The sequence below is a fragment of the Paramisgurnus dabryanus genome, chromosome 5 (genome assembly GCF_030506205.2).
Source record: "Paramisgurnus dabryanus chromosome 5, PD_genome_1.1, whole genome shotgun sequence".
In the NCBI taxonomy this organism is placed as follows: domain Eukaryota; kingdom Metazoa; phylum Chordata; class Actinopteri; order Cypriniformes; family Cobitidae; genus Paramisgurnus; species Paramisgurnus dabryanus.
The window spans coordinates 13,212,642-13,228,859 of NC_133341.1; the positions used below are offsets into that span (position 1 = coordinate 13,212,642).

At 38.6% G+C, this 16,218-nt stretch overlaps 1 protein-coding gene across 1 annotated transcript in view; it reads right to left on the reverse strand.

Annotated features, from left to right (window-relative positions):
- The window catches only part of fras1 (Fraser extracellular matrix complex subunit 1), a 148,403-nt gene that overhangs the window by 53,809 nt on the left and 78,376 nt on the right, over window positions 1-16,218 (reverse strand). The window contains exons 22-27 of the mRNA XM_065267216.2: window positions 10,497-10,643; window positions 10,144-10,290; window positions 4,948-5,088; window positions 3,863-4,003; window positions 3,608-3,748; window positions 3,162-3,432 (exon numbers count right to left, since the gene is read on the reverse strand). Of these exons, the coding sequence (XP_065123288.2) occupies window positions 3,162-3,432; window positions 3,608-3,748; window positions 3,863-4,003; window positions 4,948-5,088; window positions 10,144-10,290; window positions 10,497-10,643 (988 nt within the window). The remainder of the gene's footprint in view (window positions 1-3,161; window positions 3,433-3,607; window positions 3,749-3,862; window positions 4,004-4,947; window positions 5,089-10,143; window positions 10,291-10,496; window positions 10,644-16,218) is intronic.

Consider the following 16,218-nt stretch of genomic DNA (forward strand, 5'->3'; position numbering starts at 1 on the left):
ATTTTTTATCAATATTGGAATGGAGCCAAGGAGGGACTTATATATCTGTTTTTCAGATGATCCAACAAATACAGATTGAAGATTATTTGTATTAACATGAAATTATTTGTGTTTAATTATTAATTTAAATTGACATAAGAGGGCAGGGCAACTTGTAATGTCCTTCTGAAAGCTTGTATGTCCAAATTCACTCTGTTTAAAAACAGATCATTTTTTCGTTGATTATACGCTAGGTACGTTTACATGCAACCTAATAATCAGTTTGTAATTGTATTGAAAAGCCTTTGTGTAAACACCTTAATCAATACGATTGAGGTCATTCGGATGCAAATTTCGATCTTATTGAAAGGGATTGTATACAATGTTAAAAAAAAAGAAAAAGAAAAAGAAAGGGATGGTGTAAATGCGTGAATCTAGTATTTATTAGTCGGATGCAAAAAAACATTGTGCACATGCGCAGAACATTTGTGCTTCAGTTCACGTCTTATATTTACCTCATATTTACATCTCACATGATTCTTGTCGCAGAAACATGCAATAGCAAGGCAATGGCAACGCATTATTAAGGTAATGGGGTCACGTGCTACATTCTACAGCGTCCATGTGTACTTTCATAACATTAGGCTACATAAAACAATACAATTGCATCGTGCCTTTTGAAAATTTTGTTTTCATTGCCTGTATCTGAAAACGTCTTAACCTACTAAGACCCGGGCTTTGGTTTGTCTTTTTTTCAGATATCTTTCAGCTATTTTGGGATTAGAATCATAATAAATATTAATATAAATATAATAATCAAATACTTTTCTTTAAAAATGAAGCAGTGTAAATGTCCACGTATGTGTACCACAGGTTCCATTTACACAGAATTAAAGGAACAGTATGTAGGATTGTGGCCAAAACTGGTATTGCAATCACAAAACTTGTGGCTAAAACTGTTGTCAGTGATATAAGTATTTGAAATGAAATTGATTTCTTAATGTCTAGTGACATATCAGGGCCATTTTATGATTAATTGATATACATGTCTTACATACTGTTCCTTTAAGTATTATGGTGCAAATAACAAAAAATGTGATGTCCACGTATGTAGACACGCCAGGCCTTAGGAGGTTAAGAACAACTTTTTCCAAGCTTTGTATTGCATTTATCCAGAAATAAAGCGTGAACTTGATTGGAGTTGCTGTGTGTTGGGTGGCGTTGCCAAGTCCTCTGCTTTTATCGAGTTTAGATTTGGGCTTCTGTTTAAGCTGTCTCTGTGTTTAAAAGGATTTTATTAATTAGTATTGGTATTTGGACTGTGAATGTCATTGGGATGCTTTTGGCTAGTTTTCAATGTCCATTGGGCTAGTTTTGATACGTGAAGCTGGCAACCCTGGCTGTGCGCTTGCACGGACGTTCGGTTCATATTATATAGAATGTACATGTAAACTAACATTTTAATCAGATTGCAGTGTTTAGGGTGCATGTAAACTGTTTGTCGTAACCTTCAATCGGATTAAATTCAGTCGGACTTATAAAATGTTGTGCATGTAAACATAGTTATTGTGTTGTATAGGCTGACAAAACACGTTTTAATACTTTTATTGGTTAAATATTTGCAAAACCCACTGAAAAACATAGAGGGTGACCATTAATAATGATTTATGACAAAAAATTAACAAAATGTGAACTAGGAAGTTTCATAAGGACAGCGATGATATGTTTGTACACCTACAAGATGGCATTCTGTCTGAATTTCTGTTAAAAAATAGAATAACTAATCTGCCTGAAACATAAAAAGATAAAAGATTTAGAAAAAGAAACCATGTCTTTTAAAGAATCATAAAGACTGAAAAATCAATACATTGATACACATGAAAGATGAGGAAAAATGAAAAGAAAGAGACAGAAGAGATCAGAGAGAAAGCTTGTGAAAACCGATCGCTTGCTAATTAACCACAGCTGAGGGGAAAGAAATGCATTAAAAGCGAGAATAAACTGTAAGAAAGTTCAGAAAATATCTGAAGGTCAGTTTAACTTGTATGTGGTAAACAAATATGCAGTGGTTTAAGAAAACAGTGGGCTGTGAGTGTGTGTCCTGTCAAGTGCCTCAGAAACTTCAATGCAGTAATTAAAGATAATGACTTCGACCTCTGCTCAAACTCCATCGCCCAAAGAACACACACGCAGACACACATTAACCACAACTTTACAAACACTTTTCTTAATTCTAGCCTGTGTCTCTTTTTTTTATACTGCTGCAAAGCATCTTTCTTAATATATTTTTGTACAAAATCAAGTAACATCTTAAATCTGGAATGCAAACATGCCTTATGTGGCAGGAATGATAATAAATAAATAAATAAATATATATATATATATATATATATATATATATATATATATATATTGTAAACGGTGTGTAAGTCATTGATTTTAGACATTTTTAGGACCTGCCACCTAAGTGTATACTTACTGTACTATGAGAGCCACCACACATAGATTCACAAAATAGACCTGCGTCCAAAATCGCATACTGTGGCAGTAGGTACTGAATTGGAAGTACCTACTCATCGACTGTTAAAACAGTAGCTACTACTTAGTATCAGTATGAATAGTATGAATGAATTCGGATGAACTACATCCACCACGTTGATACATCACATGACATGTAGTCAAAACTGGATTGAAAAAGTGCAATTTAACCAAAAGGGACAACTGTTTAATACATTTGCATCTGAATTAAGCCATGTTACTGTTTTCTGACATTTTTTAATACAACAACGAATTTCCTTCATCTTCTTTGTTGAATAACTCCTCTCCCGGGGGATCGCGGGATAGTACCGTGTCCATCAAATGAACATCTTAGGATCTAGTAAGAAGTATTCTGTATGTCATCTAGGTACTTTTCCTCTACTGCTATTCGAAAACTATAAATTTGGACATACTACTTGCCTCGCCTACTGCTGTTCGTCTACTATATAGTATAGAAGTAAGAGGTTTCAGACACAGCGCTGGTTTCCTGAACACTCCCCCATCACCCCCGCCCCCAAACTTAGACAACTGTCAGGCTCCCTGCGTCAGAATCCCCCTTTTTTTTTCTTTTTAGGGAAATAAACATATAAATGTACAAAAAATCTATGTACATACTGACTTCAGGTCAGCTGACCCAAACTCACTTGGACTGTTCTCTGTCGTGAATAAAGCGCACAGCTCTGCTTTTGATCTGAGTGAGGGTGAAAGCGTCGTCTTTGCCCAATGTTCTCTCTTTTTCATTCTCCAGGATCACTAGATTACCGTTACTTGGTGGCTGAAGGAGCTGTAGCAGCATGCTCTCTGATTGGCTGTCTGCATCCTTGATTGACAGAAGTGTTGGATCTAGCGGCGTAACTCCACCAATAGGAACAAGTAGAGAACCATTGATGTAAAGTGATGGAGCACGACTGTTTGCTGCGGAAACAGATGGGGATGTGATTTTTTGATACATTCAAACTTTGTTACAGACACCCTCAGAGTCAAAATAAAATATTTACAACATAAACGGACTAAATCGATTATGCTGGCGTAACCTGAAGGCTCTGTTTTCTACAAATGGATTTATTTTTGTAAAAGATGCTCAGGTTACCATGGCAGGCTCTGGTTTTTTGGTCAGCGTAGTATCCATGACCACAGTCTGGGCTGCATTGGCCGTTCTTCAAAAAGAAGTTCTCAGCACAGATACGGCACTCAGCTAAACTCACACATTCCAAGCAACCGGCCGAGCATGCTGGGAAATTAAAGCCAACAACGAATCAATTTCAAATATGACACTGGAAGGGCCCATTTCATTTTTCTTTATAATCAGTATGTTGGCAAACATGCCAAAATTCACAACACTCACAAGAACACTGACGGGTGGAGTCATCTAGAAAGTGATTCTTGCCGCATTCCAACACACAGTGGCCATTTAAACCGGCGTACGGCAGCTGGCACTGCTGGCATCGATTGGGAGCCTGGCACTGTTCGCAGTGCTCATCACAGCCTGTTCATTGAGACAATAAGAAAAATTTTATACAAAATTAAATTCTAACAAAATAATTATGACATTTGTACTGATTTTATTTATGCATTTGGCAAACACTTTTTACCCAAAGCGACTTACAGTTTATTACAAACTATACTTTTTTTTAGTTTTTGTGTTCCCTGTGTTCAAACACATAACCTTTGGCGCTGTAAATGCAATGCTCTACCACATCAATACATGAACACTTTTAAGGAATAGTTTAAAGGAATTTAGATTTAATGATTTAAAGAAATAGTATAACCTTCTGTCATGTTTCAAACTTGTATGACTTTCTTCTATATACAAATAAGTTGAATTTGAATAAATATTTATTATATTAAAAAAAATATTCTGCATTTTCCATATAGTGCAGGTGAATAGGGACAAGGGCTGCCCAAAAATATACTGTATCATAAAATATTATAAAAGGAGTCTGTAAGACATCTGCCCTAGTTAGGCTAAGTAAATCATGCAAATGATGTGACCAAACTATTCCTTTAAAACTCACTGTTTACTGTATGAGATGTAGATTTCAAGTCCAGGTTTTAGTTCTTCTGCTGAATTCTGTTTAACTGGTTTACTATATGTGGATTGAATACTACATGCCATACAGTAAATGATGGACATTATCAATTTGTCAGGCATTGTGGAGGTGAATTCTAAATGAGTGCGGCTTCTTCAACCTGGTCCATATCTATGGCAACGCTGATTACTTTCAGTCTAATTTGAAATCAGTTTATTGAAGTGCCATTAAACCTTGGCAATGGCACAGTGGCTGGTGTGGGCACTACACAGCAGGCATCGCTGGCACTCCCTACATCAACCAACTGAGAAATTGAAATGTCAAAGATTATTGAGCCGTAAAATTGATTGGTTGGACTCATTTTCATAATGAAGGTGGTTATTTTTTTCTGATCACTGACTCAGACATCTATCATTGTCTTGGTAGAATCCGGGGGAGCAGCCTGGCACACAAATGCCATCCTGCAGGACATATCCCTCCATGCACTGCAGACAGTCACTACGCAGGGGTCCGCGGCATGCGTTACAGCTCCAGTCACACTCTGAGACAGAGAGAGAGAGAGAAAGGGAAAGAGAGTGAACACAAATCCCAATTAGAAGGAAAGAGAAGACAAAGAGACAAAGTGTTCATAGAGCATGAGAGAATTTTCTAGTGAAATACAAATGGGTGCAAGGCAATGTGCGATAAAGGCTAATCATAATTCAGATGTTACACTAACATCAATGCCTGCAGTTTCTGAATGCCGAACATTCTTGCAATATACAACAAGTCAAAGCATAGCACTAAGCCACGAGATACAAAATTTTACCACAATTAAGGAGTGTTTTCATCTGACTAATGTTGAACAATTATTTCATCAAGTTGTCTAACACTATGCTGTCAGCGGATGCCAAGAAAAGTAGCAACCTGGTGCATTAATATAGAAAGTACAGTCACAAGTGTACTGTGTGTTTCTGGCATTTCACACCGGCTTCAAATGTGGTAAAACACTTGAGTCTGTGCCACATTGAGGTTATGTCACCACTTAAAGGGTTGCAGGCACGACAGCTGCATGTGGTGTCTAACAAAGCCCTACAGTCATGACATAAACCCCATTCACACAGACCTCTGGTCCCAGAAAATACCCGTAAAATTGCCAGACAAGCATCTGTGTGAACAAAAACTCGTTCCGTTAATCTTCTGGGATCGTTGCCGGAAAGAGGACCTAGTAAGATACGCGGGTAACCCTCTGTGTGAACAAGAATGCCGTAAAGGGCGTGTCGAAGTGAGGACGCGCGCGTCATCATCACAACACAAGTTATGGTTCAGCTCCTTACAACGAGAGATAACATGCATATAAACATTCACCACGAGAAATGTTGCAAACTAGATTGAAACAGTTATCAGGAATTGATATATGAGACGCATAAACAATGACGAACGTGCCGTAGTGAGGACGCGCGTGTCATGGCAACATGAAGTTGGTTCAACTCTTTAAAATGAGGGTTTTACAACATTCACTACGAGAAATGTCAGCAAACTGGACTGAAGCAGATATCAGGTAAGTTAGCTCGTCACTTACTGCGTTGAAACGGAGATCATTCAGCAGCATAAAAGAATATCGCGTCACGTGATCATTTGAGCTATAATAAACGAAAATACCCGCGCGTCATCCTAACAAGATATATCGTTCAGCACCTCAAAATGCGGGTTTTAAATGCATATAAACAATCACGATGAGAAATGTCTGAAAACTGTATTAAAGCAGAGATCAGGGAGCTCGTCAAATATCCACTCAGAAGCTGAGATCATTCACCAGAATAGAACTGTGCGTTCACGCGGTCCTTTGTAGTCTTATCATAAACAAAAATGCACGCGAGTTGTTTCTGGAGAGAGAAATAATATATAATATGCAAACTTCAGACGCTGCGTAGAAGAGAGGGCGGGACTTTCAACAGGTCGCGTGTCTTTCCGGGACCGTCACATGCCGGGTAAACTTGGCAGTGTGAATGAAAAATAAATCTAACTATTCCGGAAAAATCCAGGATGCATATCCCGTGTATTTTACGGAATTTCTGTGTGAAAAGGGCTATACTGTAGTCACATGACATGGCCTCAAGTCCCTTTGTAAGTAATTATAGAACTTTTTGCTATTTTTTTACTAATTTTATTATATTTTATACCATATATTATATATATGTGTCAACACACATACTGTATATATACTGTGTGTGTTGACACACTTGGTAAATATAAGCAAAGATAGCAAAAAAAATCTATAATGTTTCTTCTTTTAAGCTTTAATAAAGAAAATCACAAAAATATGAAGTTTCATTGAAGTAAGACAATTGAAAGTGGGGGTGAAATTACACAATGAAATAAATGTTTTTCTCTAATACACACTGGACACAATTATTGGTACACCTAGAAATTTTAAAATTAAAGAAATTAAAATATCTCTTAAAGTGATACTTCACCGATTTAGCATTCAGCTTTGTATCTGTAGAAACCCGGCAGTATTACTGAATGACCATGTTTCCCTCCATCATTTCCCCCTGAGAGGAGAGATATCTGCATTTTGGTTCTGCAAAAAAGTCCTCCGATGATGCAAAAATCGTCATATTACATCATCGGAGGACTTTTTTGCAGAACCAAAATGCAGATATCTCTCCTCTCAGGGGGAAATGAGGGAGGGAAACATGGTCATTCAGTAATACTGCCGGGTTTCTACAGATACAAAGCTGAATGCTAAATCGGTGAAGTATCCCTTTAAGTATATTAACATTTTCTTAGCCTATAAAAAAATTGTAGATTCTTTTTATAGCTAAAATTTCTAGGGGTGCCAATACCACAATACGCACACACAGAACATTACTCCGCAAATAAATGCAACTTTATATTTCAATCAGAGATGACAATAGAGAGGCCAGAGTTATGAACTGCAGCTTTAGATAGACAGCCAATAAAAAGCTATATCTTCTTAAACTTATCTAACTCACAAAAAGTCGGCGTGTTTCTTTAATGTGAAATCAGGTATAATGTGATCTATAAAAAATGTTAAAAAGAAGTTTGAGGGACTTCAGTAAAGTGATCGACTTATAACTACTTTAATAACTGAGTGCATAAGAAAAAGATAGCAACTGTTTAACTGCTCCTGTGTTCGGTCTTCATATCATATTAAAGAGAGCCTTACCCAACCGTTTGATAACTCAGCCGCATCGTTATATCAGCTCAGCTCATTAAAAAGGACCATCACTGTTTTTCTGTCTGCACCCTATTCACATAACTTCATAGTCGCTACCCTTGTTCACCAAATAAATTCCCTAGTAAGAACATTTCAAGTATTCTGAAAAAAGACTAACATCATTTAACACTACAGCAAACTGAAATGTCTTTGACATCCGTGCTTACTAGTTCAATTTCTGCTATATTTCAAATTCAAACACAGCTAATTTGTTTAAATGTCATTCAGACCATGTAGTCCCATTACACACCCACCAACAGAGACACAAACAAGACATCCTCAATAACTGAAGTGCTCTCCTCGAATGTTGTCAAGGTAACCTTTATTCACTAACTGTACTGGATGGGTAAACAGCTTTAAATACCTGCATAACACACTCTCGTGCGCTCTATCATTCATTCTAAGCCTTTTTTTTCTCTCTCTCTCTCTCATGCATGCACACACACACATACACACACGAAGTTTGAATAGTTTTTGAATAACATTATTTACTTTTTACATCGGTTTTAGAAATGAGAACATTCCAAAAGTCCCTGAAGGACGAAGCAAACTTCTGTGGAAAGTTTAACCCCAAATGATCATTAAGTCCAGCTGGTACAAACACACACACACACACACACACACACACACACATTCTGGTTTCCATGTTTTGTGGGGACATTCCATAGACGTAATGCATTTTATACTGCACAAACTGTATATTATATTCCCCTTACCTACCCCATTCCCTAACCCCAACCATCACAGAAACCATTCTGCTACTTCACATTTTCAAGAAACATCATTTTGTTTGATTTATAAGCTTGTTTCCTAATGGGGACATCAAAATGTCCCCACAAGGTCACAAAAATACCGGTATTCCTATCTTTGTGGGGAAAATTGGTCCCCACAACGTGATAATTACCAGGTACACACACACACAAACACGCACACACACACACATACTATTTCATCTTGTTCTCCTTACTTAATTCCTAACATAATTACAGAAAGCTCTGACTGTATGGGCTCAATAATGCCATAAAACCTACATTTAAATCCCAACTAACAAATAATCTCCTCTCACTTTGGTGTTTTTTTAATGACATTATTTTAAAAGATACTTCTCCTAAAAAATGAGCTGTTTTCTGCAGGTTTTAATATAGTAGAAAGTGCAAAAGCCTCTAAACGCTGCTTCGGTCAAAAATGAACTAATGATATTAAACAAATGCTCTCGGCACGTGTAAAAGGTTCATCAAACACTTGCTTCAAATCCAATTAATCTCGACCTCAGGCCATTCAGAAATACCGGTTTATTGGCAAAATCCATTAAGAGTGTGATAAAAATAAAAGGTCATGTTCTTCCTGATCCTATTTTTTAAACTCTAGTTAGTGTGTAATGTTGCTATAATAGCATAAATAATACCTGTAAAATGATAAACCTCAAAGTTCCCTCCCAGGCGATATATTTTCTTTAACAGAAGTCCCCTTTCAAAGCCTACAACTAGGGTGGCCATTCGTGCCAGTTCCGCCGGACACGTCCCGAACATGTTTTCGGGTTCGTTCTCCGGAAGTCGCGTTGCTCGACCACATACGTCATCGAGGTTCTCACATTTCAGTTAAAATACATTAGAAAATTAAGATTTATTTCTTTTAAGACATACAATCATTGTAGTTTCATTCTTACCTTGAAATGTAATGGTTGCTTTTCTGAAATTAAACCCGAAATATTAAACCTTGATGACGTATGCGGTCGACCAACGCGACTTCCGGAGAACGAACCCGAAAATATGTTCGGGACGTGTCCGGCGGAACTGGCACGAATGGTCACCCTACCTACAACGAACGGCCAGTTTGGACTACAGCCATCTACTTCCTGCTTTAATGACGTCAGTAGAACAGTTTTTAACTAAACTCCGCCTACAGGAATACGTCAGTCACCAGCTTTGGTTCAAACGGCTCTGCTAGGCTAAGCTGCTATCGAATCACAACACACTAAACAAACTACACAATCAGAACTCGTTACGTATTTCTGGAGGAGGGACTTCATAGAACAAGGAAGACATCAGCCTGTTTTGAAGACAGTGAAAACAGCGCTATAGAGATAAGTAAATTTCATGAAAAATACCGAATTTTTTTACACGTGAAACATGACCACATGTTATATTGCGCACTGTAAACGCAATCAAAGCTTCAAAAACACAGAAAGAATGGGACCTTTAAACATGTCAGACGCATATAAAGTATATCTTAGTCAATTTAGCTAGATTTCTTTTAAGTAAAACAACGTTCACAAGGCAAAAAACATGAACAAACGCACACCTTTGAATGACAACATCTGATATTATCATGACATAGTTTGAACACAAGGGTGTATATGACTGACAGACTCACCTCTGCACATGCGTGTGGTTGTGTTGAGATAATACTGTTGAGCACAGCTCTCATACTGGCACTCTCCAAAAAGAAGCACTTTAGCTGGATCCCTACAGGAAGTACACACACCTGCCGTCTCACAACTCAGACACTGGCTGTCACACACTGTAACACACACGATAATCAGATTATCAATACTCAAAAGTAAAGCTTTATTTGATCTTCAGTAAACTTTTAAACCATGGGCAACCATGAGACAGACAACTTGATAGATTACAGATAGACAGACAGAAAGTCTATATATTAACTATTAGATTACAGTCAATAAGGGTGCACTGAGGTAAACATCCATATTATGAAGATGTACTAACTTTGGCACACTCGGTGTTCATCAGCGTAATACCCAACTGGACAGTGTGTAATGCAGAGACCGGACGGGGCCAGAACAGCGGGGGCCAAACAGGAAGTACAGGAGAGAGGACCATCCCCACTGCACTCCTCACAGGAAGCGTGGCATTCTTAAAAAATCAAGATCAGGTCAGTAAAAATTATGTTTCGAATGGACATGGACTTTAAAATGTAAGCCAAGGCTTTATTAAAATATTACATGCTACTTAGCTCCATCAGATTTTAGTGATAACTATTGTCAAATGTTATATAAAGAGCACTGCAGCTCTAACATATCACATTCAAACCCTTGATAAAGGGACATTCCACTTTTTTTGAAAATATGCTAATTTTCCAGCTCCCCTAGAGTCAAACATTTGATTCTGACCGTTTTGGAATCCATTCAGCTGATCTCCGGGTCTGGCGCTAGCAATTTTAGCATAGCTTAGCATAATCCATTGAATTTGATTTAAGAGGTAACATTCGAATGTGTGTATCAAAGCAGGGCTCTTTTTATGTTATGTTGCAAAGGCCTTTCTCTGGAGTTTTGTTTAGCATTCATTTAAAAATATCTGTTACTCAAAGAAATCATACTGTAATACATTTTATGCACTTTTCATAAAATACAGTTGGGTTTACCAGCTTAAAAGTGGACTACTCCTTGCTCAGTAGTATTAATAGTATAAAAAATGCTATGTAAAGTCAATGGGCCTCATCTTTAAAGTGGACATATTAAAGTGGAAGTCATATGCCCCAAACCTTTATTGCTTTAGCAGTGCTTTAATTTAAACATTATTAATTAAATTTAATTGTTTATTTAGAGCTAAGATTTGGATGTGTGTATCAAAGCAGGGCTCTTTTTTTGTTCAATTTCCAAAGATTTAATCACAAAACATGTTCTTAACACCAGAGCTTCAGGAACAAACATTCAAACCAGCAGAATAGGGGGGCTGGATTCCCATCAGCCAGCCAAGGTGTGAATGGCCTTTCCCTGGCATTGATTAGAACTATGCAAGTGGAAAAACCAGTTTTAGTTAGCTGCTTTAGGACATATATTTTTTATTAGTTTCACATTTTATACGTTTAAAAAAGATTTTTGTGTAAGGTTTACATTAATTAAAAGTTAGTAAATATTATCAAATCTTTGAAAAACTGAACTAGGATGCCTATCTGCCACCTCTCTGCACCTTATCATCTGAGGATGGAGTGCATGCACTCTTTTTTCTTTAAAATCTCAGGCTTGTTTTATGTGTTTCCTATCAAAACGAAGCTCATGAAGTTCAGTTTACAAATATTTGGTCACATTTACTTAAATGTAATTAATTAGAAAGTTATAGAAACTTACAAAAAATTGTACAAACAATTTTATGATAAGTGAATCACCCCAGATTTTAGGGCCATTATCACCTAGGATGGGCATGTTTGAAAGATCAGTTTCAATGCAATTCTCACCTGGCAGGGTCTGCAACCTCATTGGCTAGATTGAATACAGACTCTGAGTTATATATGAGGCCATGGTCATAGTTTCAAACTATCCTACAGGAGGACATGTTTGCTTTGACTTGGACTTCATTTGACTTCATCTGATACTCTTGAACAATGGCTGAACAAGCTCAGGAGAAGAGGTGAGACTTGTGTTTGTGTTAACTTTGGCTCAAACTATGAAAGACCTACCTCCACTAAAAGGTTATCTGAACCATTTAGAGAGTATAAACATAACTATTTCAAAGTGCCTTTTAAGTGCCCCAACCCAAAATTTACCATGGTTTTATTGTGGTGAAAGCATAGTAACCATGTTTTTTTTTTTTTGGTGTATTGATTACAATTAACAAAACCATGGTTCTACTACACTAACCATGGTTTAACTAAAGTTTTTGAAAACCTATTCATAATTTTCGTAAGGGTGAGCTTTATTTTGATAAAAAAAAAACTTTAGATTTTTACTGAGTTTAAAAGAAAAAAAAAAAACATGTTAAAAATGTAAAAGAAAGAAAATAATCAATATCATGTAATTTTGTCTTGAAGGTCTGTTGATCGCACATTTGTGCACTGCTTGCTGTGCCACAAACCCCACGACCATCTCTCTGTTCATCTGGCCAGGGTGTGCATGAAGAATAGGACACCTGAGGAAAGAGCAGCTGAAGTTCAGAGAGCCAAAGCTTCAGGCAGAAAGTGGGTCTGCAACAACAGGACCTGGGACTTCAACCAGCTCTGTGTGCTCCTGCCTGACAGACGCTCTCGGGTCACCATGGTCAAGGAGCTTCTTAGACGTGGTTTCTTCATCACGAACCAGCCCCGGGACTCTGAGTCTGACGGTGACCTGGAAGAAGAAGCCGCTGTTGCTGGTCCGTCTGATCTTCCTCGAATGTAAGGGCAATACTTAAATGCTTTAGCTGAAATGCATTAATTTAAATGCTTTTCTAACTTAGCATTTTTTCAATAACTTTAATTGTCTTGTCTATTATGTTCCAAACAGCCGGGTCGTTAAAAAGTGGGCTCCTGCCATTACAGACTGCCAGAAGATTTTGCGAGTGGCAAAGTCGGACGTGCTCAGGATCCAGAGGGATGTGCAGATGGGCAGAGAGCTCTCCAACACCCACAAGACGCTGTACCGTTACTACTGCGAGGCGCTCTTGGTGTTTGTCCACATGCAGCGTCCACGAGCTGTGGAAGCCTTGACTGTAAGTTCATAAATTTTAACGGGTTTACCCTTTATGCTTTAATAATGGCACACTTATGCATGTGTAAATAACACCTTTTCAATATTTTCCAGGATTCCGAGTGGGTGAACAGGACCGAGCTGGGTGACAGGGTTGTGATTGGCGTACAGAGGGCGACAACCTCGAGTATGCAGATCGCTCTGACCCAAGAGGAGCAAGCTGTACGTTTTACAATGATCGAACTGTTGATTGCTTACCACTATTGTTTTACATGTAACAACTCATTGGTCTTTTTTGTAGTGCTTGGAGCTGTACTTCACCACCATCAGGCCTGAGAGCGTTCAGTCTGAAAAACATTGCAAGACTTTCTTTGTCTCGTCGTCCGGCGTGGATGTTCACAGTGTCTCACGGGACATGAATCGGTTCCATAAATTGTAAGTGCCTAACACAGGTCCATTTGCATGTGTGTGATACACTTAATTGCTTCTTACCTCATCACAGTCACATCACAATTAACATTTACTTTTTAATTTTTTTTTTTGCAGGTACAAGCTGGCTCCTTTCTCTTCCCAGTGTGTGCGAAGGGCTGTTGAGGCGGCTGCAGAAAAGCTCCCGGTGCAACAACAGGAAGCACTGCAGCATTACCTGGGCCTCAGCGCTGGTGCATTTCAGCCTCAGGATGTCGTCGACACAGCTCTGCTGCTGGAGTCATTGTCCAGGTATGTCTCTTTTTTCAACCAGGGCATAACTCATCACATTTTGCACAGGAAAATTAACAAGTTGTCATTCATCTTTTTTTTGTATATTATAAACCTTGTATTCCTTACATTTACAGGACTTCTGTGGACGAGACATCCTTGACCGCCAGCGGTACAGCCCAGAAGGACTTTGTTGAGTTTGTGGAGAGATTTCCTGTTTCGCTCGAGGGTCAGCCACCATCCAAGAAGAAGCGGGTCGAATCTGGTTTTCCAGATGACCGCGTTTTCTATGACAAGTGGAGGACCACCCAGTATGCCCAGAGACAGGAATATCTGCTGTGTAAGTCTCCGAATCCATCAATAGAGCATTGTCACTAATTAACTCAAAACTATGCCATTAATTTACAGTAACAAGGGACTCGCAAGAGTAACATGTTTTAATTCTGTCTTTCAGCATATTTCACAGTCCGCAAGCCTTCGGCTGCAAAGTTGGCACGGCTTATCACGCATGAGGGCTGGAAGGTCAACTGTCCTAAGCCGGAGGACATCGAACGGCTGTGGGTGCCACCTTCGAAGGTAGCAGTTGAAGATGACAAGTTCATCCTCAGCTGTGTATCTCAGCAGACCTGGTCAGGCCTGGCCATCAAAGACTTCGGTGCCAAGCAAGGTTTAGGTACGAAAACCTTTCATTTGTGCAGGACATAATGTACAATTTACATTTTAGCAGCCATGAACTTCATCAAGAGCTGAATTTAGTTTGTCTACATGTAGTGTTTATTCATTAACTCAAAAAATAAAACTCTTTTTTCATAGGAGTCGTTGCGACCCGGCAGTTCTCCATGTACGACATTGTCTGTGACTACCATGGGAGGGTGATCTCAGGTGCTGAAGGGAGGGCAAAGATGGAAGGACTGAATGACGAAGCCGCGTACCTGTTTTTCTTCAAGGCTGGACAGAGAGAACTGTGCGTGGATGCCCAGACCTTCCCTTGTGAGTGCCACCCTGCTACAGACACTGTGGGCAGGCGCATTAAACACTGTATGAGGGCGCCTAACCTGAAGCCCTTTCACTGCAGGCTGCGTGTGAATGGAGAGGAAAAGGTATTTTAATCTAATTTATGGCTATGTTCTAAGTGCATGTATGGTGTTGAGTATATCTTGAAGCTGCCGTGACACTTATTTCCTGCAAATTATTAATAAAGTATATATATATATATCTATATTTCTAAGGACACCATCCTCTTCAGGGCACTGCAGGACATCAGTGTGGGCACAGAGTTGTGTTTCGACTACGGCAGGGATTCCCAAAGTGTGGTGCGCGAGCTGCCACCAGGGGGTGCGCGAGAGGAAAAATGTAATGGCGGTCTGTTTCTTTAAGTGGAATTTTCCATACAATAATAAAAATTAAAAAATGAACAGTAAACATTTCCTTTGTAATCGCTTTTATTTTAAATAAAAAACTATAATTAATTAGTTTTTAATAGAAACGTAGAAGACAGCTGCTGTCTTTTTCTACGCACTGCTCTTCTGTTATGCACTGCAGACGCTATATGCGTGCCAACTCATTTCATTCATTCCATATATATTATAAATATGCTTAACTGACTGAAATCAGGGAAACTGTCATGTGGGACGTCTTATGATAAAGTTGTTAGTCCCGAAGGAGGAGAGGGAGCAAGCAAGAGAGAGACTTTGTATGGCAAAAATAGAAATAATGAAATGTGACGAGACATGGGCACGTCTAATGCACAGGATACGCGAGCAATGTGTTTTCATGCATGGTAAAAAGACCGCCAATGAATTATATAATAAAATTCATAAATACTTACAAAAACATTGTAGAGAACTTATTAAAAGCTTTCATTTAATTTTGTTTTAAACTTGAGCTGTTATAATGAATCTGCAAACTATTATACACCTTTTGGGCGAACAGTAAAGGCTTTCGTGAATGATGGGTCTGAACGTTACGCACGCATCTAGAAGGAGAGCGCATTGGTAAACATGAGGAAACTCTCATTTGTCATGTATTAGCTGACGGCAGTAAGTGTACGTTTTTAACCATAGTAAACTCGAATGGCATCTAAATATCACAGTGGTTAAACGCATACACGGGGGCACGCACAATCTACGCTGAGCGTAGCTGCGTCTGGTCGTAGTTTCAACCGCCAACCCGGTTGGGACATAGAATGGGGTGCGCAGGAAAAAAAGTTTGGGAACCCCTGGATTAGACCATTAGCATTAGCAAGAGTTTTGTTATTTTTCCTATTTAAAACTTGACTCTTCTGTAGTTAGTGGGATTTTCTAGACAGATATGGTTCTAATCAGATTCAATGGATTGTGCTATGCTAT